At 41.5% G+C, this 25,640-nt stretch overlaps 1 protein-coding gene across 9 annotated transcripts in view; it reads left to right on the top strand.

Moving 5' to 3' along the window:
- Positions 1–25,640, top strand: part of LOC148326148 (receptor-type tyrosine-protein phosphatase mu) — a 137,178-nt gene that overhangs the window by 73,127 nt on the left and 38,411 nt on the right. For 7 of the 9 annotated variants that reach the window (XM_088310837.1, XM_088310838.1, XM_088310836.1 and 4 more), the window contains 9 exons: positions 504–812; positions 2,158–2,267; positions 6,719–6,920; positions 7,372–7,474; positions 14,246–14,519; positions 15,941–15,977; positions 16,541–16,615; positions 19,108–19,243; positions 21,726–21,755. In XM_088310837.1, the coding sequence (XP_088166963.1) occupies positions 504–812; positions 2,158–2,267; positions 6,719–6,920; positions 7,372–7,474; positions 14,246–14,519; positions 15,941–15,977; positions 16,541–16,615; positions 19,108–19,243; positions 21,726–21,755 (1,276 nt within the window). The remainder of the gene's footprint in view (positions 1–503; positions 813–2,157; positions 2,268–6,718; positions 6,921–7,371; positions 7,475–14,245; positions 14,520–15,940; positions 15,978–16,540; positions 16,616–19,107; positions 19,244–21,725; positions 21,756–25,640) is intronic. The other 2 variants (XM_088310845.1, XM_088310840.1) reach the window with 1 other exon arrangement.

Below are 25,640 nucleotides of genomic sequence, written 5' to 3'. Positions count from 1 at the left end.
TGAATCATATCGCACCCGATGTATCGCGATACGTACCAAATCGTCTTCTATTGGAGAGCTGCGCACCCCTCGTGATAATGTATCCCCAGTCCGAGTGACCTATCCCATTTATATGAGGTGGCATTAATAGCCACCTGTCATTTGAAAAGACGTCGTTCTGTGCAGCGGTGACGCGCCCCCTGCTGAGGCTTCGCACCGGCGTCGCGCCGTCGGAGCGTCGGCACGCGCGCGGCACTGCGATGGGATGTGCCTTGACTCCTTTGCTCCCCATCACGCTGCGCCTTTGAAACAGGAAACTCAGCAACTTCAAACAGATGAAATTTGACTGGGTGTCAAATGTTGAGAAAAGAGAAAAGAACAGCGGCGGAGGCTGTGCTGCTGCATACATTTTATCCATTTCCCTCATTTCAACCGAGACTAATGCGCACCACCTGGCGTTTCATGCGGCCTAATTGATTGTCTGCATGTGGCCTCACACTTTCTCCTCCGTCTCGTCCCCGCAGAGCCCATGCACGGGCCACGGCGTCTGGAGGTGCTGGACGTCCAATCCAAGCAGGTGACGGTGCGCTGGGAGCCGCTAGGCTACAACGTGACGCGCTGCCACAGCTACAATCTGACGGCGCAGTACCGCTCGCGCGTGGGCGGCAAAGATGATACCCGGGAGGAGGTGTGCTACGAGGTGCAGGGCCGCGACCCGCAGCACACCATCCACAACCTGACGCCCTACACCAACCTCAGCGTCAAGCTGGTGCTGCGCAACCCGGAAGGCGTCAAGGAGAGCGCCGAGCTGGAGGTGCAGACCGACGAAGACGGTGAGCTACAGAGCTCGGAGCCTGTTCCATTTGTTGCCTTGCCCGAGTGGCTGCACAGTTGGGGTGCTTATGTTCAAGCCAAGCACCTTCAAAGTTTGTTTTTTTCCCTAGCACACGCTTCACTCTCCTGTAAGAAAAGGTGCTCCCCTAAAATAAATAAATAAATAAATCATCATAGTTAGCAGCCAAAAAGCATTATGCTTAATTAAAACATGGCAAAATATAAACTAAAAGATCAGGTGCCTCAGTTCACCCCCTTTTTAGCTTCTGATCATTTTTAGGTGCACCCTTCTAAATTAAGTCAAAGCAAAGCTGCCTCATTTTAGGTGCACATATAGTTCGATATTTTTGGTTTTAGATGTTCCAACACAAACTTGAACCCGCTCAGACATTCAAAGATGACATGCAACTCCTGGGGAAAAAAAAGCAGTCAGTTTATTTGAAGTCATGAAAACCATTTGAAAATTTGAAAAAAAAAGAATTAAAAAAAAAAAGGTGTTGCCTACTTTAGATGCTTTTGGGGAGTTGCTGTTGCTGCATTTTTGATTTATGTATATATTTTCTAAACCAGTACTTGGAAAAAAAGTAGCGGTACCCTGCCCAACTGTAATTGCACATCCACAATTCAACGTCCCCTTCCAAGTTGACACAGTTGGCGCACCCCTTTAATAAAAAAAATGTAATTTAATTTGAACTGTTTAACTGTTTTTTAGCAGTTTAATTTAATTAAATTTAATAAAAAAAATTTGGAAATGTTTTTAATAAAAGTGAGACATGCATATGGAAGTTGTTAATTTACCATCATATATCAAATCTAAACTTTTGTATCCACATGTTGACTTCAACAATTTGTCAGAGATGACGCACCCCCGTAAAGAGTCAGAAAAAATAGCTAGCAAGCACGGCACAGAAGATTATTGATTTGTATATAGTTGGTCAAAACCATACTTTTTGCCCACACACCCCTGTCAGCATTCGTATAGAGACAGTGCACCACTTTTAAAAAAAAAAATCAAAATAAGGGAGCATTTCTAGACATATTTAATCAAAATTTGTGGCTGACTTAAAAGATAGAACAATGTCACGCACCCTCCTTTATTTATGTGCACCCGCATGCCACTCATCTCCGCTGTACGACATGCGGCGTGCGTGTCGTTATTGTCAACGACTTGAAATATTCCCATTAAAATATCTTTGACTTTGTCCGTCGGCCATTTGTGTAATGGACGTCCTTGAAAAGCTCTTTGGATGATTGTCGGCAGCGGGATAAATCACAGTGAAGGCGACGGGCACGACTTTTATTCATCGGTGTCGCTAATCTGTGCCGCGTGTGGCTTTCCCGCAGTGCCCGGCGCCATCCCGTTGGAGTCCGTCCAGGGCAGCGCCTACGAGGAGAAGATTGTGGTCACGTGGCGTGAGCCGGCGCAGACGTACGGTGTCATCACACAGTATGAGGTACGTACGCCATCCACAAAAATCATGTCACTTCATTTTGGGCAAATTAGGATTATTGTAGCAAATAATCTAATATTATATTATGAATTTTATAAAACACAGTAATAGCTATTAATAAATTACTCATTATTTTAATACATTTGTATTTCTGTATTTATTTTTAAATGATCAATTTTTGAATAATAAAATGCAAAATAAAAAATTAAGGTATAAAAAAAACGAGTGTAAAAAATAAGGATCTCTTGTAAATGTTATTCTAATGTGTAAAAAAAAAAGTCTTACAAGTGTAAAAATAAGCAAACCTCTCATTAACGTTACGCAAAAACAATAAGACACTCGTGCAAATATAAAAATTGTGACAGTCCTCAAAACCAATAAAACACCCTGATTAATATGTAAAATGCACGTGAATAAGCGAATCACGCCTACTCGCACACATAGAAACCATTAAGATTCTTCCAAGCGGAAAAATAAGATCACCACTTTTAATACTGTACAAGGACGTCAAAACAATACCAATCCCATACAAATGTAAAAACAAGATAGCTAAACTTATTTGTAAAAAAAAAAAAAAAAAAAAAAACGTAAAATATGTTAGCTGTGTAAAAATCCAATCTCAATCATAATGCGTAAAAACAATAAGACACTCGCTCAAGTGCAAACGCTCTCGAAACACTAACTATAAGACACTCGCATAAGTGCGATTAAAAACACTACATTTGCATTTGAAATCATCAAATGCAAACCAATGTAAAAATAAGCAAACGATTCGTGAATAAAACACTAACCACTTGCAATCCAAATCCGTGAAAACAATAAGACATCCGTACAAGTGTATGACAGGAACTGTATATAAAGTCGTATTTTGCCCTTTGAACTCAATTGAAAGTACAATCTCTCTCGACTTGGCTGCGGTGGCGAGTCAATGTTGACTTCACGACCGCCTCCACAAGTCAAATATACACACACACACACACACACACACACACACATTGATCTTAACCAAGCCTTCGGTTTGGGAAGTAATCCCGCCGCCTTTCCCACAGATTGATTCCCTCTCCGGCCGCTGTTTGCTCACCGCGCTGCGTTATTTTGACTGGGTTAGCGGGGGTCTCCTCTCATTGGACGAGAGCGAGGATTGAGCGGCGGCGGCGGGGGGCTTTGTTTGGTCGAGCGGATGCAGAAACAATGTCCATTAAAAAAACAAAACAAAAAAAAAAAAAAAAAACAAAGAGAGGGAGGGGGAGAGAGGGAGGGAAAAATACACCACACACAGCAGGTTGGCTTAATGGCTTAAAGAGCGACACTTCTCGGCTGTTTATCTTCTTTAAAATTTCATACGACGCGTAAAAAAGGAAGTGTGTGCGTGTGTGTCTGTGATCCACTTTATGGAACATAACTGCCTCCAGGCTTTCAGAACACTCCACTTACTCCTCCTACCCGCCAACAACAAGCTTTTTGTTCATTTGTTCACTCACAATGTCCCGTAAAAATCTGATAATCCATTTTTAAAATTTGGATTTAATACACTCAAGCTGACTATTTTTGCTGCACATCCGCGTCGTGTCGTATTTTGTTTGAATGTAATTGCTATTATACATGATTTGTTGCGGTTTATTTTCTTGCTGCTCCTCACATTCACTTGTGCAGTATAAACTGTAAATATAATTGATCCATGTGCACTTTCCTACATCGAGAGTTATTGATATGAAGTTTTTTTTTGTTCTGCTGTTCCCATTTATATCTGTTCATGATATGTATTCATGTTGCCATTAATATACATTATATTGACTGAAACCTATATGATCGTTCCAACATGTAATGCTGCTGACTATTCATGCTGCATCCACAATAACTTCTCATTAAGTCTTTTTTTTTTAATTCAGTCTGTCGTCCTCATAAATGTAGATTATTTCTAAACACGTATATTTTTTTTGGATTACTGCATACAGCGTTGCCGACTACTGCTTCTTTTCACATTGACCTCTGGGTTTAGGTGGTATCTATTATTCATGAACAGCGGATGATTCGTTTACTGTATATGGAGTATATAGCTAAAAAGGATACTGTAGCGATCGCAACTTTTTGTGCTGCAATCACTATTTTTTTTCCCCTCCATATAGACTATTCTTGCTGCTGTTCACATTTGCTTCCAGTTGGGTAAAAAAAACCAAAAACAAACAAACAAAAAAAAACAAGATAGGCCCAAAAGTCACCCGACATTGGTTCAAAATGAAGAACCCACAAAACAAACCAAAAAAATGTTGTTTTTTTTTTATACAAAATATTTTTTTGGGGCAAAACCAGGTTCCCCAAAAATTGGTTATTTTGTGGTTTGTTTTGTGGGTAACTCCCGTGACCCAAGTTTTTGGGTTACGTGAATAACTCAGTTGAGTCATATTGGGTTCTTTTTTTTTTTTTTTTAATAGTGTGGTCTTTATTGAAATGTATATAATGTATTAATTTTTTTAATTTTGTTTTTGTTTAGTTTTTTTCTCCATAACATGCTAGGCTGTTGACTATTCTATCTGGTAAATGTCCCGAATATTTTCTTTATATATTCCGGACTTCCACACAGCATTTGAAAGTTGAAGCAGCGAGGCTTTTGTTCCCTACAGTTCCAAAATTAGGCCAACTATGGCGGCAACAAGGCTCTGATTGTCAGGTACGAGTTGCAGCGTCCTGGAAGTGGCAGTGCCTTCCTTTGTGTTGGTTCTGTGGGGAGGCATTAAGGCAAGTGCTTTCCCTAATATCCATGCAGAATAACTCAAGTCCCCACTTCAAGAAAGCACCACACGCGCCGCTCATAAAAAGGAAAAGCTCCATTATCATTCCAATTAAGGCACACAAATGGGAGTTTGGAGCGCCACATAATTTGTGTCCATCAAGTTTGGAAATGCTCGGAAGCCTTTTCTCATTTATTCCTTTTGTCTGCGCCGCCCAAGCGCATATCGCGACGTTTCAGTTTGAAATTACCCGTCACCGCCTCTGTCGACATCCTTAATGAATGTGACATCAGAAATAATGGAAAACATGTCGGCAAATTCCATTGCACGTAATATTGGTTTACATTTTTTTCCCCCCTCAACGCTCGCTTTCGGGATTTATGAAGCGTCGCAAAGGCATAAAATATAAATACGTACGCCGTCATCAACACCTTGGGAGTCTGCGGTGTCTGTGGGGGGGGGGGCTAACAAATGGGCTCACCACTTACGTTCTTAATAAACGAGTCAGGTAAAGCGGTGACTTATGGCGGGAGCAAACGAGCAGGAAGCCATCAATTTAGCACTTACACCCGCCAGCTTCATTAGGCACACTTTGATGCCATATTAGGAGCCTTTCGGGTTTTGATTGACAGTCAAAACGGTATTCAAAATAAAAGTATTTGTAGCACAATAACGTGTGACAAACCATTTATGAAGAAATAAATGCGAAAAGCAAAATGAATCTGAACAGCAGCGAGAAAATTCAGCAGCATTATATGCATCAAAAAAACTTCTAATGCCAATATAGTCTACTATGACAAGATGATCATGAATAATCAAAGAATCTCATAACAATAACCTGAAAAAAAAAAAAAATTAAGACATGAGAGGTTACCAACCATTTTGAAACTGAGAGCTACTTCCTCTGTGCTGATTAATGAGAAGGGGCGACAAGTTTTATACAATCTTCTCAAATAACAAATTTGCTCAAATGATCCATAACAATGTAATGACATTATGTAGTTATTATTAACGAATAATAGTCATTTATGTGAAGATGCGTATCATGCAAATGATTTCTCACAATAATTTGGAATCAGATATTTTTTTTATACAATATAATCAAATGATCACTTATCCGACATCCCATTGGGAGCTTGATGACCACGGGCACCACGCTGGTGACCCGTGATCTACATTTACATGAGTGGCAAACGCTAGACATATAAAAGTAAATATCAACGAAAGAAAGAATAGTTAGAAACAATGAATGTAAACTAGAAAAAAAAAAATACATATTTACATCCACAACTGCATGCTAAAAATGATTAGTCTATATGCTGTTTGAATGCCAATCCATACATTAATCATTTAATAGATCCCATGTATATCGGAAGTCAAATATTTAGAAACTGCATTTCACGGCACTGTATAGAACATGAATGTAAAAAAAAAAAAATAAATTCATTGATTCTATATAGAGTATTGTGTATGTACAACAGTGATGTTAAAAGCAAACAAAAAAAATAGTCAATAGTATGTTGCAAAACAACATCACTAAATATTCTCTGCATAAATGGTTGCGAAGTAGACACGCGGTGGAGTGCCATTTTTTTTTTTTTCTGTATGAAATCCGACTAGCTTCTCTCGAGTGCAGTCTAAACGGTTGAAGATGATTTCAAGCACAGACCCTGGAGCAGCTGCAGTAGCGGCACACTCGCCTCTGAATATTCATCTCCTTCATAGATCTCCTACAAGGCGGTTAGCTCCTTCGACCCCGAGCTGGACCTCTCCAACCAGAGCGGCAAAGTGGCCAAGGCGGGCAACGAGACCGCCCACGCCTTTGCGGGCCTCCACCCGGGCTCCACGTACTCCTTCACCCTCCGCGCCAGCACGGCTAAGGGCTACGGCCCCGCCGTGGCCACCCAGTTCACCACCAAGATTTCAGGTCAGTGTCTGTGGGCCTGTTGAATAAATCATGGAGATCCTTCTCAGCCCCTGTTCATGTCATGGAAGCGGAATATGCAATTGTATGATGTTTTAATCATTATTTTCCTGCTGCTTTATGCTAATGCGCTATTATGAACTCTGTTGCTGTTAATGTCTGAACCAGTTTTGGAGTCGAACAGACAATTTTGGGACTATTTTATTTTTCTCCTACATTGAATGGCTTCTCTGAGCTCAAACAAATCGAATTTCATTTAAAAAATGCCAAGCATGAATGTCCCAGGTGAAGCCCCTCTTTGGTAGCTAACAATCTAAGCAGGCTTTGGTACGTAGCTGTGGCGCTCCCGCCAGTTAGTTATGTTCTCTAAATATGTTAGCGTTTCTAAACATTATGTCTAAATATTTAGTCATTTTTAAAAAACAAACTTTAACATCTTAATTTCATCCCTCAGCTCCGTCGATGCCGACGTACGACCAGGAGACGTCGCTGAACCAGACGGACAGCACGGTGACTGTCCTGCTGAAGCCTGCCCAGAGCAGGGGAGCTCCAGTCAGGTAGGCCTTGGCAGCAAAAGCAACACCAACCTAAAAAAAATAAATAAATAAATAAATAAGCTAGCGTTATGACGCTAGGAGAATTAGCAAAGAACTTGGAGCTTCCAGCGTTTTGGCTTTGAAGATGAGAAAAAACTTGAACACGGTCAGCTCGAGTTGACTCCCGGATGTCCCGCCTCAGTGAGTCTTTTATGTTAGCGTAGCGTCTCACCCTGAACCTCAACGGGCTTCCAGGCGGCCAAGGAACTCGTTTGAACCCGTTTTGTCGGAGCGTTTACAGGGCATTGTTAGCGCCTTTGTGGTGGGAGTTACGCAAAGTCATCGTTTTGGTTTGCTGAAGGCATAAATACCTTCTTCTTCATCTTTTTAAGAGACGCTATCGGATTATGAAACTTGCTTCGGTAGGTCTACTGTATGTTAATACAGCGATAACCATTTTTTGAAAAATACAAACGACTTGTGCTCTGGATCTCTTATAAAACAAAAATGAAACAGATTTTTTTTTCTGCAGAGGGGCTTGGTGAGAATAAATGCCCCTCCTCGGCGGAAAACAATTTGAGCAAGCATTCATAGGCACTTAGCTCATGAGTGCCCTGAAAAAATAAGCAATAAAAAAATGTACGTTATGAATGCTTTTAGCACATATACAACAGGATCATAAACATGAGAATGGTCACATTTAGTTCAAGCAGTGCTTCTCAATTATTTTTTTTGTTACGTCCCCCCAGCAAATAGAAAACAATTCACTCCCCCATCCCCACCACCCACTCTCCGCCGCAACTATAAATTACAGCATTTTTGTTGTGAAACAAACCTACAGCATAGAGTTAATACTCGTTGCGCACAATGGGCAATGAGAGCGCCACTGCCAACTAATGGAGTGGATGTGTAATTACACTTTATTATAGTACGGCGGAAAAAAAGAATGTTCCCCAGGGTCTCACGCCCCCCCAGGTGGCCCCTGGGAGGGGGGGCGCGTGAGACATAGATGACATGCTTTTTTTTTTTTCTTAATTTGTAAAAAATAAATAAATAAACAATTAAAAAAAAAAATCACAGACTTGAGGGGCTCCCGGTTGAGCATGGATGCCCCAGCCGCGGCCACTCTTGAGTAAGCAAAATTCCAAGCAGGCTTGAGCGCTTTGCTCCGGAGCTCTCATTAAGAAAAGGAGCCAGGCTTTAAGGGGGGACCGGGTGACAATAAGTGCCCCAGCAGAGCACCTCTTGGGTAGGCAACAAAACTCAAGAGACTCAAAGTTGCATTTCCAAGACCGTCTCCGTCGAGTCGTGACAACTTCAGAGTTTAGTGTGGCGTGCCTTTACAGAAAGAAAGATGGCTTTTTAATCGCCTCGCAGGTACCGTCCGTCGGGACCCGCTCTGCCTGGCGTCTCGTCAGCGGGCCAATTACAAAGCTCAAATGATGACGAAGCGTGTGGTGAATCACAGCCTCCATTAATTAGCACAGCAGGCTGCGGCTTTTGTTTACCGCCAGCCCCCCCCAAAAAATTCTTTGGAGATTCCAACTTCTGCCTACTTAGGCATACTTTTTTTTTCTCCCTTTCTTTATTTCAGACCGTCGTAGTCTTTGTTATATTTCCCTGAGCTAAGCATATTCTTTGACCACAATATTAGAAATACCGGCACAGCTTTAAAGGGGGACTTTGCTTCACTTCTCAGTGGGAGTGCGCTGGTGACCGACTACGGGTGTGCACGTGAGTGCACGGCAGATTCTTGACACCTAATATGTCACACCTTCTGTCTCTAATAGATTGTTATTCCTCGGGCGCGGTGGTTTCTTTCCTATCTTATTGTTGTATTTATTTTGAAATTATAAAATAAAACAATACTTGTTTTTGTCAGAATTTTATTTATATATATATATATATATATATATATATATATATATATATATATATTATAATTATCTGGAGATTTTGATACATCTCTAGATGTGTACATGTACTTTTTTATGCATATAGAAAATGTTTTTCAGAAAATAATGGACAACAATAAAATAAAAATATATGTTTTTATTCTTCATTGCTAATATAAAACTATTTTAAAAAAAAAAAAATCTAACTTTGGCTCTCGTTGTCATGGTAATGAAAGATGTACACTATGCGTTGACCCTGTAGTAGAAGGTAAGCTGGACGAGCCATGTCTCATGAGCACGAGACAGGACCGCCCCTTGAAAACAGGCTGATTTCAGTAAAGCTGGAAAAAGAGGATGTAAAAGTGTGTTGTCATTTTAGCCCCTTTTTGTTTTGAAAAAACATGCCAAAGATATTTTGAGATGCCCGGGAGTTGTTTAAAACTGTGTGGGCGGTGGAAATGCATTATCTGTCTTCTTCACATTCACAAGCCAATAACAAGAAATTACTTCATTGACACAGAAGTTATGTACATGTACATGTTATTTGGAAAATGTCTTTAATTCAGATGATGTTTAATTTAATTCTGAAATGGAACACTCTAGGAAATCACTTTTAAAGCCCTCGTGAGGGAAGATGAGCGAGAGGGATTTGGTCACTTTTTTGGGGGGGTTTATAGCAGCAACGCAAAGTAGCAGCAGGAGCATATTTGATTTGATCACGTGATACGCTGATTTGGTTACGTTAGCTGATAGCGCCCGCGGGCGTTTGGAGATGGTTTGCAGGAAGTGCGCTCGCTGGAAGATGACACGATAACACCATGATGACTGTCCGTTGCGTTTCCGCCACGGCGTCCAAATTCAAGTCATAGCGGAGATTATCCGAAGGGAAGCTAATTGCCATCATATGTAAAATACATACCGCTCGGAACGGGACGCTAATCTCCGGGAACATTTTTCACCAGAGGGGACAGTGTTCCTTTAAGAGGATTAAGGCGACTGTCTATCAATAATGTCGCAGTAACGTTTGCCCCCTTCCTCGGCGGCCAGAATCCACCCACCTCACATCAAAATAAATGTTTACAAGCTTGTGCGGCAATAAATGATTTGAGATGCCTCCGCTTATCTTTGCTGCCACTAAATCAGACCTCTTCTGCCGGCGTCACCTTTGCCTCCAGCCAGCGGAGATGTTTAAACTACCAAGTGCGGTTTTGCAAATGAGATGCTTTCTTGTTCCTTGTAGCGCCAGATAATCTGCACCGGAGTATGGCAAGTGCTTTGGCTCAGTCCTAAAATAAACCGGTAAACGTTATTTATTTTTATGTGATAACTGTTGGTTTTCCCAGATACGTTACGGTTGTCAAAATTAAAGCGTAAACTCTGGAAATTCATTTAAAAATGTGGTGATTTTACATGAATTCCCAAATATTATTACTTTTTTTGCGATTAATTGGTTAAAAAAAATTTAATCGCTTGACGAGAGAGAGAGAGAGAAGAAAGAAAAAAAATCAGGAATAACTTAATAACTGGAGGCTTGTCACGCGATAATAGCTACGACTAAACATGGGACAAAAATCATCGCCTTCTCTTGTGATACGGCGTGAGCCGCGCCGCTGACGGTTCCAGAATCGTTTTGGTTTACGGCCGTTTTAAATCAGCCCCTGTTAGCATTAGCGTGAGTCAAGATGGTGATGGAGAGGCCGGCGCCCCTGTTATCAGCCCACATGAAAAATAAATCTGACTCCCGTGGCCTCTGTCCGCTCGATGGCGAGTCAATCCGGCATAATTGGTCTGCGGAGGAGAAATCTATGTGACGAGTTGGGTAGAGAGGCTAGCGGGCTAATTGGTGTCGGCGCAGGTTGTGGTGGGACCACGCGGGTCTCTGCCAGCCCACTTTGAACAGTTGAGATCAAATAAATCGATTCATATCCACATTATGGTTTTAAGATTGTGCTCTAATACTTTATTACTTACTTATTACTACATCCTTTCAGCCAATAGACGAAAGTCATGACCCGGAAAGTAACCATGATGCCAAAATGGTTGAATTTTTCGAATTCCTACAAAGGAATTCCGCTTTGTGTAGGCATCGGAATTTGATCATTTTGAGAATTCCCCCGTTAAAAAAAAAAAAAAATCGGGAATGCGAGGGCCATTGAATATTGTTTGTTTTCATGTATTTCGGCATCCGTGTTTGTGTCCTCAGCCTTGGGCCGCGTCCAAGTGAGTCATCCTTGCGACTGTGAGCTGGTGACAGGAATCACATGACTCTGACAGCAGAATATGTGCATTATTTCCCCCCACCCAAAATCATCTCACAAAATTGTTGCTTCTCCAGCCATGTAAGCAAAGTGCTGAAAAAAAAAATGTTTATCATTATTGTCTGCGAGTCTTCTGAATCATACGTTTGCGCCTGCAGCGGCTGCAGACGCAAAGCAGCAGGTTGAGATTTGCACATGACATGAGTTCTTAACCCCGGAAGCCTCCTCGCCTTTGGCGCTCACGACTTTGCCGCGGGAAAGGAAAAGCAGCCATCCCTGTGCTGTATCATTAAATAACGCATGGAGCAGCCGCATCTTCATATCACACACAGAGAGAGACACCTGCGGGAGGCTCTTTTTTTTTTTTTTAAGTCTGTTTTTACTCCTACATGCTGCAGATATGTGGAACAGATTTGCTTAACAGTCTCGCTCAGCTCTTTTTTTAGGAGGAGTTGTTGTATGCTGTATGGACGTTATATGAAGTCATTCAAGCAAATATTTTAGGCTTTGACGTGTGATTACTTTGTAATGTGCTTATTTTTCCACCATTTTGGGTTTTTTTTTTCATTTAATTTTTTTTTATCAAATGTCTACTGTATCTTGAAGGTATATTTCCCTTTTTGTTGATTAGAATAGTTTGAAAACTTTTATATATTTAAGACGAACATTTATTTGCATTGTAATACAATTTCAATAAGTTATAGAAATTCTTTCCTCACACATTTTTTTTATATAATAATTTTGCATTTTGAGATTTTATTTCAAATATTTTTTAAAATATGTACTTTCCTCCAAAACATATTTAAAATGTATTCAAATATTTAAAAAAGTGTTTTCATGCAGGCTATACACTAAATTTCACAACAACAACACATATATTTATCCTCAAGAGGGGAATGTTACATTTTATTATATTTATTTTTAACCGTTTTTTTATCACAATAGTTTGAAAACATACAAACAGACAAACATGTGCATTGCAATATATTTTCATATATTTACACATTTTTCCCCCACAGTTGTTTTTTTTTGTTTATATAATAAATCATTTTACATGTATTTTTTTACATAAATTTTAAAACATATATTTTCCTCCAAAACATATTTATTTTATTTTTTTTCAAACATTAAAAAAAAATATTTTTCATCTAGGCTACACAGTAAATTTCCCCTTAAGAGATGCATTAAAAAAAATAGTGAGCAAAGAATCTCGACTCTTGGTAAGTAAAAAGAACGCCAAATACATTCACAACTTTGTGTTATTTACTTCTTCTCACCCAAGAAGAGAAATTCTCGACTGCTTTTTGCATTTCCTCCCTCCCTCACGCTCGGGTATATCGAGCTGGCTGGCCACTGCGGGCCCTCTGTACGTCTGACAGAGACCACTTTGTCCACTGAGTCGACCAACTGGGCACGGAGCAGACACTTGCTCATCTCGTCGTCGGGCCGGTTTATCATGCGTGTGGTGTCCCGACGGAGGTCAGCAAGCCGCCGACTTACAAAGAGTCCACTTGCAGCTGCTGCCGACGTTTGCGGCGTGCTCTTTCTACCGAGATGTTGTTCAATGCGGAAATGGTACAGGCGTGAAAGATTGGTTTATGGTGTGAAGATGCTGAGTCAAAATGTGCTTTGCTTACTTTGAACATCCATAAAAAAAAGTCTCAAAAATCTTTCTTTGGCAATTCAACTTGGACATTATTTGACAGCTCTAATTTAGATGCTGATAAGGATCACATGTTCAATCTTCTGTTGTTGTCAGTTCGATAGGTTCTAATATTCGGATCCCGAAGCTCCGCTGAAACATTCGCACCAAACTTCACAGCTGAATGGCTTTTGCGACCTGTTTGGCTCAAATCAACAAAACGTGCTAGCTCAGGCACACTCCGATGGCCGCGCGCGCATACACACGCACCGCAGATGATCAATTGTTCCCTGCGGTGGGTGCTGGGATGATGAAATGCGCCTCAGCGTGTACAGCATGCACTCTTTAACCCGACACTTAATCACGAGGGCCCTTGCTCGCGCCATTTGCAAAGCTCACGGCGGCTTTCCTGTTTCGCGGTGGCTAGAGAGGTGATGAAATATTTAATCCTGTCAGGGAAGAGGGTGATGCCTCTAATTACAGTGGCGGGCGGGTCAAAGGTTAAAATGAGACCGCACATGTGGGGACCTTCTGTGAAAGTCTGTGTGTGATGGCCCACATTGGATGACATAGGCAAGAAGGCTTTGACTGCACAGGAAACTCTTGTGGGAGTTTGTGAAAGTACGTTAAAGGCCCTGAAATTTGTTCACTTTCAAAATGGACAACTTCCTGTTCAATTTCAGGCTGGGCTGTGAATTGAGAAAACTCGCATAAATTTTGCCGCCAGTTATAATACATCAAAAAAATATCAAAGTTAAACATTGAATAAAATCTTAAAAATCAAAAAATGAATGCTGATTATATATCCAATAGACATTTATCACTAATAGCAACCCCCCCAGCCCCGATAAAAAAAAAAAATATACGAATTGCCAAAAATGTCAAGAAACTGCTAGGCATTTTTTTCCCCAACTTTTCATGGTCCACTGCTGAGTGAGTTCTGTGATATCATTTTCCCTCCAATTTAGGTTTAACTCGCGTTGCGTTGTTTTCCCAGTGCCTACCAGGTGGTGGTGGAGGAGGAGCGTCCGAGACGGGCGCGGGGCACGGCCGAGATCCTGCGCTGCTACCCGGTGCCCATCCACTTCCAGAACGCCACGCAGCTCAACTCCCATTACTACTTCGCCGCCCAGTTTCCCGGCGGCGGCATCCATGGACCGCAACCGTTCACCGTGGGCGACAACAAAACCTACAGCGGATACTGGAACGCACCGTTGCTGCCCCAGAAGAGCTACAGCGTTTACTACCAGGCCGTCAGCACCGCAAATGGGGTGAGACACGTTGAACGTCATGACAATCATTCAGTGGGAGTGAAGTTTTGCGTCAAAGCACACTTTTAGCGAAAATAGCAATTAGTAAAACTAACTCAATTAATCTACGTGACCGTAATCTGCTGGAGGATAAATACATGGGTTTGAGTATTGTTATATTGTCTGTCTACATGTGTTGCTGCACAATTTGCATATTTGATATTTTTTTCAATACATTGTGTAGCCTTCTCAAGTGATGTGACATACTTACATCATGATACACGAGGACCAAGCAGCATATGTGATTTGTGATTTATTGTCAAATGCCAAACTGGCGTTTAGTGCATTGGTTGCAGCGGCTGGTAATTGTCGCAGGCATCGCCACCGCGGCGGGGGGAAAAGCCGACGGATCGCACAGGTCGCCTGCCCTCTGTCTTCAAGGAGATGCTACGTGACCCTCGCTCCCGTCCCTCCTCGCTTGCCGCTCGATAGCAATTTGCAGAACCCGCCAGCCGATGGAGCTGAATGAGAATGTGCCACTGCCGGCCTCCTTGAGCAGCAGCAGCACGTCCGTTGCGGGAGGGCAGCGGTAATAACGTGTGAGGCTCGGGTTGAATTCAATTAGCCAGTCGGCACTCCAGAATAGAACACATACTCAAACTTTTCCTGCTCGTGTCAGTGAGTGTGGAAGTCAGGACGTAGAACCGCGAACCTGGTGACCAATGAAAAAATGAAAAACAGATGAACAATTTAGATAAATAATCTTTTTTTTTTACCTCATCATTGAAATTTAATGTGATTATTTTTTTTTTTTTTTTTCCATGCACCATAATGCTTAGCTATTTCGTGGCCGGTGATTGTCTGGCTCGTCATTGGCAGGCAGGTCCAGCTCAGGGACACAGCCTCCGTGTCCTTTGTGTCGCTCACAGCCTCCTTGTCCCCGCTTGTGTCCTTTCTTCTTTTCAGCATTCGAGTGTTTGGCAAACCTCTCTCTCGCTTTCTCCGAGCGGGAACGTTTTTGGAGGCTAAAACTAGCCCTTTGTAATATATTCCAACACAAATACTGTCACAGGAACCATCCACACTGAGCTAATTTGCTAATCGGGTTTTTCCGTTGCTGAGCTACTCGAAGAATTTGGTTTGTATGGGTTTGGTTGTTACAAGAAAAATATTCTCTATTTTTCATGATGTTATTGACAATGACATCACTACAAAAAACACGATGAACGAGTGCAATTTACTGCTGCAAACTGCTTTTTAAAACCTGAAACTGGCTCATTATTAAAGTGAAGGGTGGCTGTAAGAAGTATAATATATTTTAGTTTTGGGGGGGTAACCTTTTTTTTCGGGTGGGCAGGCCCCCTCTTTCCTTTGCCCTGATGTGTACCCTGTACTCTAATAATCTCCTTTTCTGTCCCATGTCCCGTCTTTCTTTCCTACAGGAGACCAAAATCGACTGCATCCGAGTCGCCACCAAAGGTAGGACCCATTTTAAGATCGCTAAAGGTCGCGTGTGGTTGCCTCAAACCAATTAACACGTTTGAGCAGAAATTCTTGAATGGTAGCAGTTGAACGACTGCAAATTTTTTTGAGTTGAGGCTATTTCGATTAATCGATGACATCGTTGAGATTTTGTTAGTTGTCAACGCGATGTCCGTGCCTTCAAACACACACACACACCTCAGTTCGCGATTTTTGACATAATACTATAAGATAAACGTCCGTTTGGTGAATTTCGCTGACTGGCATGGGGATGTAAAGGTGTTCATCGCTTAACGTTAGCTGGTGGCTCATTTGATGGCCGTGGATTTTTTTGTATTTGAGGATAGACTTGTAAAAACTAAAAAAAAATGTGGCTTTTCCATTTTACACAATATTTTTGTTTCACTCACTTTACTATACATGGACAAAAATATTAGGACACCTCAGCAATGTTTTGAGTCGGTGTGTTTTCTCTTTTTGCATGTGTGTGTGTGTGTCTCTCTCTCTGTCTGTACCTGCTGCATGTCGTCGTGGATCTACTCACCCTGTGTCACGCTCAGCCGCCATTCTGGTGACTCAGCTGACCACGCCGTACCTCCGCATCGCCCCGGCAGCCGGTGACCACCAACTCACAGGTCAGAAAGCGCGCAGCCTCCATTAAAGTTGGCCACGTGGGCCCAAGGGGTTCATGTTGGGGGAAATTTCGCCCCCGAAATCAATTTCACTGAGGAGCAAGTAAGTCACTGGAGATGTCAATTGTGACCAGTCGCCATCCAAAATTCTCAGGAATCAATGCCTGTAGTTGAACAGGAAGTATACGATTTTGGGTGATTTCCAGGGCTCTGGCGATAATATAGTTAATGAAAAGTAACAAAATAACTGAAACAGTCGTTTGAGAACTGTAGTTTACGTGACTTTTTTCACAATACATAGTGACGGTTTTGGTTTTAATCTTGCACTCGGCAAATACTCGAATACTCTCAATAAAAATAAATAAATAAATAAAAACTAATGCTTAAACTAACCAAACTAAAAAGGAGAGTTTTCAAAACCATAAAATATAACAATCAAGCTCTAAAAATAAATTCAAACTACTGGTAACTGATTTTTATTTTTTGAAAACGAAAGACAAAAGTAAATAATTAACTTAAATGAAAAATCCCAAACTATTCTAACACTCACTGGCTCTGACATATTTTGACAAGCATTTCCAAATGATCATCAATTGCAAGAAGGCATCCTAGACAGGAAGAAACTTGTGAAAGTCTTTTGCATTAGTCTGCCTTAACTCATTTACTCCCATTGACGGTTAAAGACGTCAAAGTTCCATTTTTTTTTTCTTTTTTTACTTGGCTGGTAGTGAAGGAGAGAAAATGAAATTTTCAGGAATGGCCATGAAATGGCTTCTGATTTGATTTTGATTTTTTACTTAATTCAGCCCTCGAGGCCTGTTTCATTTAGCAACATGAAATTGGGTGGACATGACTATTAGAACAGGTCTCAAGTAACCCATGCCCAAAATTGAGCAAGCAGTCAAGTGATTTGCAATCACTATGCCGTGGCACATTGTATTCAATTTCACATAATTGCCCCGATTGTTTTTTTTTTTTAGTTTTTTAGCTATAGAGAATCTGTTTGTTCATCTCTATATGGCGACAGGCAGAACAATTAAATTCTCTTCCACTTTGTGTCTTTCATACAACAGAATACATAAATGCCGAAAAACATTGTAAAAAAAAAAAAAAAAAATTCAAAAAATTGACAGTTTTTGAGATTTTTACGCTGAGTCGTGTGCACCAATGTGCTGCGATTAAACCGTCAATGCGCCGTTATGTTGAGAACCACAAACATCATTAAAGCTTTAGCAGCTTATATAAATGTCGGCAACTCCGTATTGTCCTCTTGGAGCCTCCCAACCTTTCGCTGCATCCTGCGCGAAGCTCAACGCGAGATAACTTCACCCTCGCTTAATCACGTTTGCGGCCAGAGCGCTCCGAGCGCACTCCACAAAAGATGCTGGAGGCAGCTCGGGGGGGAAAAAGATAAAACCCCTAAAAGATACATTTTTTAAATGCTTGAAATAACCAAAACACTTCGTATCAGCCGGGCTTGGTGGAGATATTGCTCGGATGCAATAGTGAGCAATAGAGTTTTAAGGCGATAAGTCGCAAAGTGTCCGGCACCTGAACATCAGCGTTGCTAAATTTAGAATGATGAATTGCCACGTCAGCCAATTGTGAAGCCGTGTTGTCTCCCTATCAAGGAAAAAGGGGTATATCCATCCCACTGACACATTGTTCTCGCTTTAGTAGGCCGCTATCAACAGATTTTTTTTTTTTATTCCATTGGCCGCATTGACATCTTAGCAATCAGCTACGAATAGATGGAGCTGATGCCACACATGAGCTTTTTTTTTTCCCTCACCACAAATGTGTGACAAATCTGCACTTTGAGCTCGTCAGGAAAGTGGAAGAGGCTCGTCTGTATTCCCATCTCGACCCCCCCCCCCCCCCCTGGCGGGATTGAGATTCTCCGAGCGACTCGCACAGCTAGTGGGAAGCCAGCGGAATTTTAACAAGATCTGCTTTTCATTTATTACCTCCACCAAGGAGAGTCTGTTCACGTTGCTTTAATGTCTATCATGAGGAGACCCACAAAAAAGTTTCAAGAAAGCATGACGGAAATGACACAAGAAGTCTGCTACTTTGTTACAAAGCTGCCATTTTAGGTTCCTTGTGGTGGCAAAATTTGACGAGTGGCCATAAAACAAAGCCAGTTTCCCTTAGCAACATAAAAGTTGAGTAGGCATGTCAATCATACTGTATGTATGCCCACAAAAAATTCTTAGCATCGCATTCCCTAGTCTACAATTTTGAACATTTTCAGGGGGACCTTCGAAAAAAAACTTATCTAAGACATTTTGTCTTATTACGACCAAATTCAAACCACACTTTTACTAATATATATATATATATATATATATATATATATATATATATATATATATATATATAAATAAATATAAAAATATATAAATAAATATAAAAATATATAAAAATAAAAATATATAAAAATAAATATAAAAATATATAAAAATAAAAATATATAAATATCGTCCTTCCGACAGGCGCTGCCACCCACAAACCCGATGCCGTAGAGCCAGAGAAGCAGACGGACCACACGGTGAAAATCGCGGGGGTCATCGCCGGCATCCTGCTCTTCGTCATCATTTTCCTCGGCGTGGTGCTCCTCATGAAGAAAAGGTGAGCGGTCATTTCTCGTGCAAATTTGCATTTCCTTGGCATGAATAATTAATTCAATCAGGCAGTCACGCCCCATTGAGCAAATCTAAATCTTTTTTTCCGCCGCACCCACCAACAAATGCCGTCGGCAGGGAGCTTGTGAAGCCCTGCGAGGGAGATAAGCCGTAAAAAATATTCTAATATTCTTCAGTGTATGGTTGCGTTGCTAAAGGGTACGTTTACATAAGGCCCCCTTGCGCATATGCCTGCGATAATAAGACGCAAAGCTCTGCAAATATCAAGCGTCTTTTCCTTCCACGGTGACTGTTTATACTTTTTCTTTCCATTCTGCTGCCAATGTGTGCCGTCACGTTGTCCAGGGACATAAAATTCTTTCATGTTCTCTAATTCTTATGTCAGTCACATAAATGCGACGAAATACATCCGAAGAGACGAAAGAAGAGAGCTGGTTTATACGTTTTATTCAACTTTTTGAGGGCTTAAATATGCCTGAAAACGCTGAAATTTTGGCAAGCACATGTGTTCTGTTAAAAATGAGGCCACCCTGAAATTCATACGTAGCCCAGGAAAGCTCCGTCAAAACACATTTTACCTGATTGATATTGAATCATAATAGAACTCATGAAAAAGCCTCGTTGACCTTTTTCCAGAATTGAACAGAAAGTCGGCCATTTTGTTTTACGGTAGCCTTTTGGGACAAATTTCAGGGCTCGTTCCTTGACCATCTCTGGAAATGTACTCTAATGAGCCCCAATTGAAAGCAGCTATACTGCAGATGTGCGATTACTTCCGCAGACAAAGAAAGAGTTTTCCTCTGTTTGAACTCTTTTCTCCTTTGCGTTAAATATGTTGAAAATACAGTGGAAAAAAAAGTAAAAATGGAACCCGTTCATTGATTTGTGTTTGACCGCCCGCTAATGATGACTTTTCATTTTTCCGCGCGGGTCCCCGTCCGAGCGGTAATTGTTTTCACTTAGGCACAATCAAAGCCGAGGCGGGAGGATTTGCCGCAAATAGCTCGTGCCATCCGGGGTGTCGGGTAGGCCAATCGAAGTTGCGTGCGCTGACATGCGAGCGCCTTGTTCAAGTCCGACCCGGGAGGTCAGATGTGGACTTTTTTGTATTATTCTGATTAATGTGCGTATCACGATTCTGTCCAACAGTTTGCATGGAAAGAGGATAATGTTCACCAAGTCATGCCGAGTCCTGAGCTGACACGCAAGTTTCGAATGACGATTCTGTCGTGTCTGTTAAAAGCCCAGCATGATGATTTTTATTGGTTGTTCAGCAACAACCTTTAAATAGTATAACAAGTAGACTCTCGCCAAGCGTAAAAGGTCTCTTTCGAACTGATCATACCGCACATACACATACACGGTTATCGCATCGGGACAGGGTGAAATGTAAACTTTTTTGCATCTGGACAGGCGGTTTTTTTTGTTTTTTTTTATTCATGGTTTACAACTGATTAATAACAACTAGCGAGAAATCCCATAGTCCAAACCGGATGAATGTGTTTTGGAGGGCAGTTTTGGCAGCCAATGGAAATACTTGGTGATTTTTCATTGGTTATTAAACTTGACACTTTTATACGACATGCAGGAAAGTGACATTATGTTCAGAAGTCAAAATTGTCATTTGGTGGATTTGTATGGTTATTGGATGAAATTGTGACAGGTGTTCTTATTCAAGTTTTAAACCCTAATTAATATCGAGTTGTAACTTGCTGGCATCCCAATAATGAAAATTCTCGTGGTCGAAGTCGATTTGTTAAAAATGCTCATCGAATCAATCGAGGAGAGTTCGTCAAACGCTGATTGTTATTCGAAGGCGGACGCACGTTTTCTAGGACAGTTCTTGCACAATAAAAACTTCTCAAAATTCCATTTTTTTTTTAAAGTTTACAGAACTTTTTTCCCTATTTTGGAAGCTCAACTGAAGGATGTAAAACTAACTAACATTGTTGCCATAAATGTCGGTAATTTTCGGATTTACAAATTAAATTTCTTTTATGCCCAAAAATACGATTTTTTTTTTCGTTTTTTTTTTTTTTTCATTTTTTTTTTAAGGTGTGGAGAGACTTATCAGAAACTTAAAGTTTTAAATAATCCATACGAACAATTGCCAGTTAATGTTCCCATTTAATCCACCAAGTCCAACGCTTATCCCTTGTTAAAAGTGGATACACATTTTTTTTTTTTAACCGGACAGAAATGACAAGCAGCAGAAACGATTGCATGGTTACCGTCGCGCTCACCTCACAAAGTCGAGCATCGTCGTGTTGCCACCATGTCTGATTTTGTTCTTTTTTTTTTTTTTCAAAAAACATTAATATATTTTTACTTTTTCTTTCCATTCCATCCCCGTCCTCTCCCGTTTCTCTCCTCGTCCTCCACTGCTTAAAAACTACCACCACCAACACCACCACCACCACCACCGTCACCGTCACCACCACCTCCACCACCACCACCCCACTCGGCAGAAGAACCTATCACTCCTACACTTACTACCTGTAAGTAACCAAACTCGGCGTCCATGTCCGTCGCCATTCTTTCTCTCTGAGTCGCACGCATGCCAACGCAACCACGCTTTCCTTATGATCACGTTCATGTACATGCCACGTTGAATTTTTGGATTAGCCGCTTTAGCACATCTCACAATAATTTAGCATGAAGTTGTTCTCTTCCCCCCACGTCATCTTCCCACATCTCGCATCTCATGCTTTTTGTTTGGGCTTACCTGATTTTCTCCCCCCCCCCCCCCCCCCACTCCGGCATGCTTTTGGCTTTACTGCACGTGTACTCGGACTTCTTTTCTCATTTAAATATCGCAGAGAGGCACAAAACAATCAAATCTAGTCGTGAATGGCGGAGAGGCTTACATTGTGCAGCGTCGCGTTTTTTGTGGCTAATCTGCGTCGATCGCAAGGATGGCACGGAGGCCGCCTCGCTTCAAAGGACATCCCACAATGCACCTGCAGATAATACGGACGCGCGCAATGTTCGGCATGTTGCTCACGTGCGCTGCTTTGCTGAAGCGAATCAGTTGGAATTCTGCGGGTTTATTTTTAAAAGGTTCTCATTTCTGTTTGAAAATTGACTGTTTAGGCTTCTTTTCTTTTGCTTGAATGCTCGCTGTCATGTCACACGTCGTATGGTGCATTCACACGATTATCAGTGGACAGTTGTCTTAATTGAATTTGATTGAAAAAAATTTTACGCTTTTTTTTTTGCGATTAATCCTCCGCTGAAGTATTATTACGTGAGGCGGTCGATGGAGATTTTTGTGCAAAACATGACTTTTTCAAATAATTTTTTGACTGCTTCCTGCAGAACAATGCTAATTCAGAAAATAAATAAAAAAACAGTTATAGGGTCCTCCTCTGGATCCATTAGAGATCCTTGTTAAAATTTTGACCTTATGAACGACGTTTGTTTTTCGGCTTTATTCTTTTAAAAGTGAATACAGGATAATGCCTGGTAAATAAAAACCTTTTCACTACATGGTAGCCGTCACATTACACATCATATGGAAGACTTGCATCACTTATCATCAGAGAGTGATATTTATTGGATTAAATGGAGGCTTTTTAAAGTCTTATTAATAATGACACGCGATAAGCCCTCCTGGGGCGTCATCCCTAATCTAAATGTTTTTAAGGACAGTTCTGGCGGCCAGTAAAGAAACTTGTTCAAATATTACCTTATTAACTATGTTTTCATTTGCTCAACTAAACATTTTTGACTGTTTTCACGTGTAATTAATCATAACTAGCTAAAGGCTTTTCATTGTTAGCATTTTACCTACATGCTAGCTATCATGTTACGTCATTTGGTGGATTCATGTGATTGTCGTTGGACTGTCGTGTTTGTTGAATGAAAGGCGACATTTTGCCTTGTCAGTTCTTATTCACGATTCTTAAATTAATAAAACCTAAATCTAGACGCTTCAATGGGAGTATTTTCCCCGTATGCTACCTACCACCTTATACATAAGACGGTGGTGTTTATCGTCACACAGTCTGGATAGTTTGATAAAATCCAAAATTTTTGACTCGTGACAGCTGTTCTTATTCAAGTTTTTACCCCTAATTAAAAAAAAAAAAGATATACACCCTACTCTGGGAGTGGCTTAGCTACATGCTAACACTCGCATTACTTCCACAGTTATCCTTGGACAGTCAAATTAATTAAAAGCAAAACTTTTTTGCCTTATGACAGCTGTTCTTATCAATCTTTGAATGCCTAATTAATAAAAACTATCTATATGGGGATCCCGTGGAGCGGCTCCCCGACATGCAAGCCGTCACCTGTATGATTGATGAATCCTGTGAATACTTTTGCGCACACATCAAAGGCCCGTCGCCAAAATATGCACTTCAGCCACTGCCGCCAGAGGTGGCGACCAACTGAAGTCGCTCGGCATGCTCGTTAAACATGCGCTCACATGTGCCGTCAAAAGCGTGGCCTTTAATCAGCTGGCCGGCCGCCCCCCGCGCACGGGGTGGGTATTGGCATGGTTGCGTGGCAGTAGAACGTTCAAGGCCTGCCGAGGTCCCGTGAGCAAACAACAGCGACGCTGACTGCTTTCCAAGCAGAGAGTGTCCAAAGGCTCATAGACATGTATGGATTCCTTTCGATCAGTGGTGTCCAAACGACGGCCCGGGGGCCATTTGCAACTCGCCATCAGTTTTTCGCGACACGCCGCATACACATAAGATGACATTTAACACGGCTAGTAGTAAAGTTACATCGTGGGAAATTGGGGCCTTGACCACCCCTTGTCACTCTCTGGTCACTCGCACATCTTGGGGAAGATTTTGATACCTGCGACTTTTCTAGTTGAGGTGAGAAATGGGGTTATAATGTGACGTGAAAAATTCCTGCAAGTGCCTTTCTGTGAACGGAAATAACTATTTTCACTCGCATGTAGCAATCAAAAGTGGAATGAAAATAGCCCGATATATTGTGTGTCATGTGTAAAATGTTGCGGGAAAAAACAAAAATCAATTCTTTCTATGGAGAATGAAAAATGTGCTGAAGTAAGCTAGCAAAACGGGAACAAGCTCATACTGTTGCTTACTCTTTATGGCACTCGTAAATAACCATGTCATCACCAACGGGCGATACAGCGACGGGAGACGGGAGGTACGGTAAACGCGGCGTGTGTGAAACCCAAGCGCGCTCGAGGCGAGTGAACAAACGCCCTCATTAAAGGCAGCGCGCGGCGAGCGTGCAGCAAGACTCACGCTAATTGGTACAAGCAGCCTGGCAGATCCAGCGATGTAGCGGCACTGCATGATGATGAGCGGGCAGGACGAGGAAGTAGGAGGAAGGGGCCCAGCCTGCGGGATGTTGGGGGGAGCCGTTTATTCCAGGGGATGCCTTTAGTTCTAGGGATGAACAATGTTATGATATCAAACTGTTGCTTTCTTCAGTAACTGTAAATGCTGCTCTTCATGTGTCATATCAGGAACCATATTTGGTACCTGAAAGCACAAGGAAGGAGACTATATTTGCTTCCGTACCTTTTAATAATTTTTGGTATTTTTATTGATCATTAATTAATTTTAGCCGTCATCATATTTGGTTCCTTATGGAAGGGTAAAGGAACAACACTTGCCACCCGATTTATCAGGAAAGTAACAATGTTTTGATTATGCAAGTGGGCCTTTCACATTAAATAACTGGAGAGAAAGCGGAGCGATCACGTTAATCACCGGACATGTGTCACTATGTCAGTGCTTCTCAATTATTTTATGTTACGCCCCCCAAGCAAGAAGAAAACAATTTGCGCCCCCGCCACCCACTCTCTACCTACACCGTAGAGTTAATACTCATTTCCCACAATGGGCAATGAGAGTGCCACTGCCACCTACTGGAGTGGAGGTGCAATTACACTTTATTGTAGTACGGCAGGGAAAAAAGCATGCTCCCCAGGGTCACACGCGGCCCCCTCAGCATCGCACCATTTACAGCGCTTCTTTTTATTTCTATTGTTCATTTCTGACTTCTTTGAGATGCAGGTCACCTCAAATTGGCGTAGAAAAATTATGTGTTGACTCTTAACTCCCTTGATAGCGAAAGAGTCCACATTAAAGCACTGTAGGATGTTGGATGTTCGTTTTTATGACAAGGGCTCAAAATTTAGCTACTGTATGATTAATTCCTCCAGTTGTCCAACGGAACGACAGGAACTTGCACACAAGCGCTACAAATCTAATGAAAACACAACTTCCTTGCCGTAGGTAAAAAAAAAAAAAAAAAAATTCCAAATCAAAAATATCATACAGAGTAGTACGTGGACAACAATAGGCAAGAGCGAGAGTGCACGGAGGTGTTTGCGGAGGCAAAGCAAAAAAAAACGCCGCGGGCGACGACATCAGTCGCGCCTCATT

The sequence above is a fragment of the Idiotropiscis lumnitzeri genome, chromosome 12 (assembly GCF_059441095.1).
Source record: "Idiotropiscis lumnitzeri isolate Australia: NSW breed Sydney's pygmy pipehorse chromosome 12, RoL_Ilum_1.0, whole genome shotgun sequence".
Classification (NCBI taxonomy): Eukaryota; Metazoa; Chordata; class Actinopteri; order Syngnathiformes; family Syngnathidae; genus Idiotropiscis; species Idiotropiscis lumnitzeri.
The sequence above is the reverse complement of the archived record's forward strand: the minus strand, read 5'-3'. Positions and strand labels throughout refer to the sequence as shown.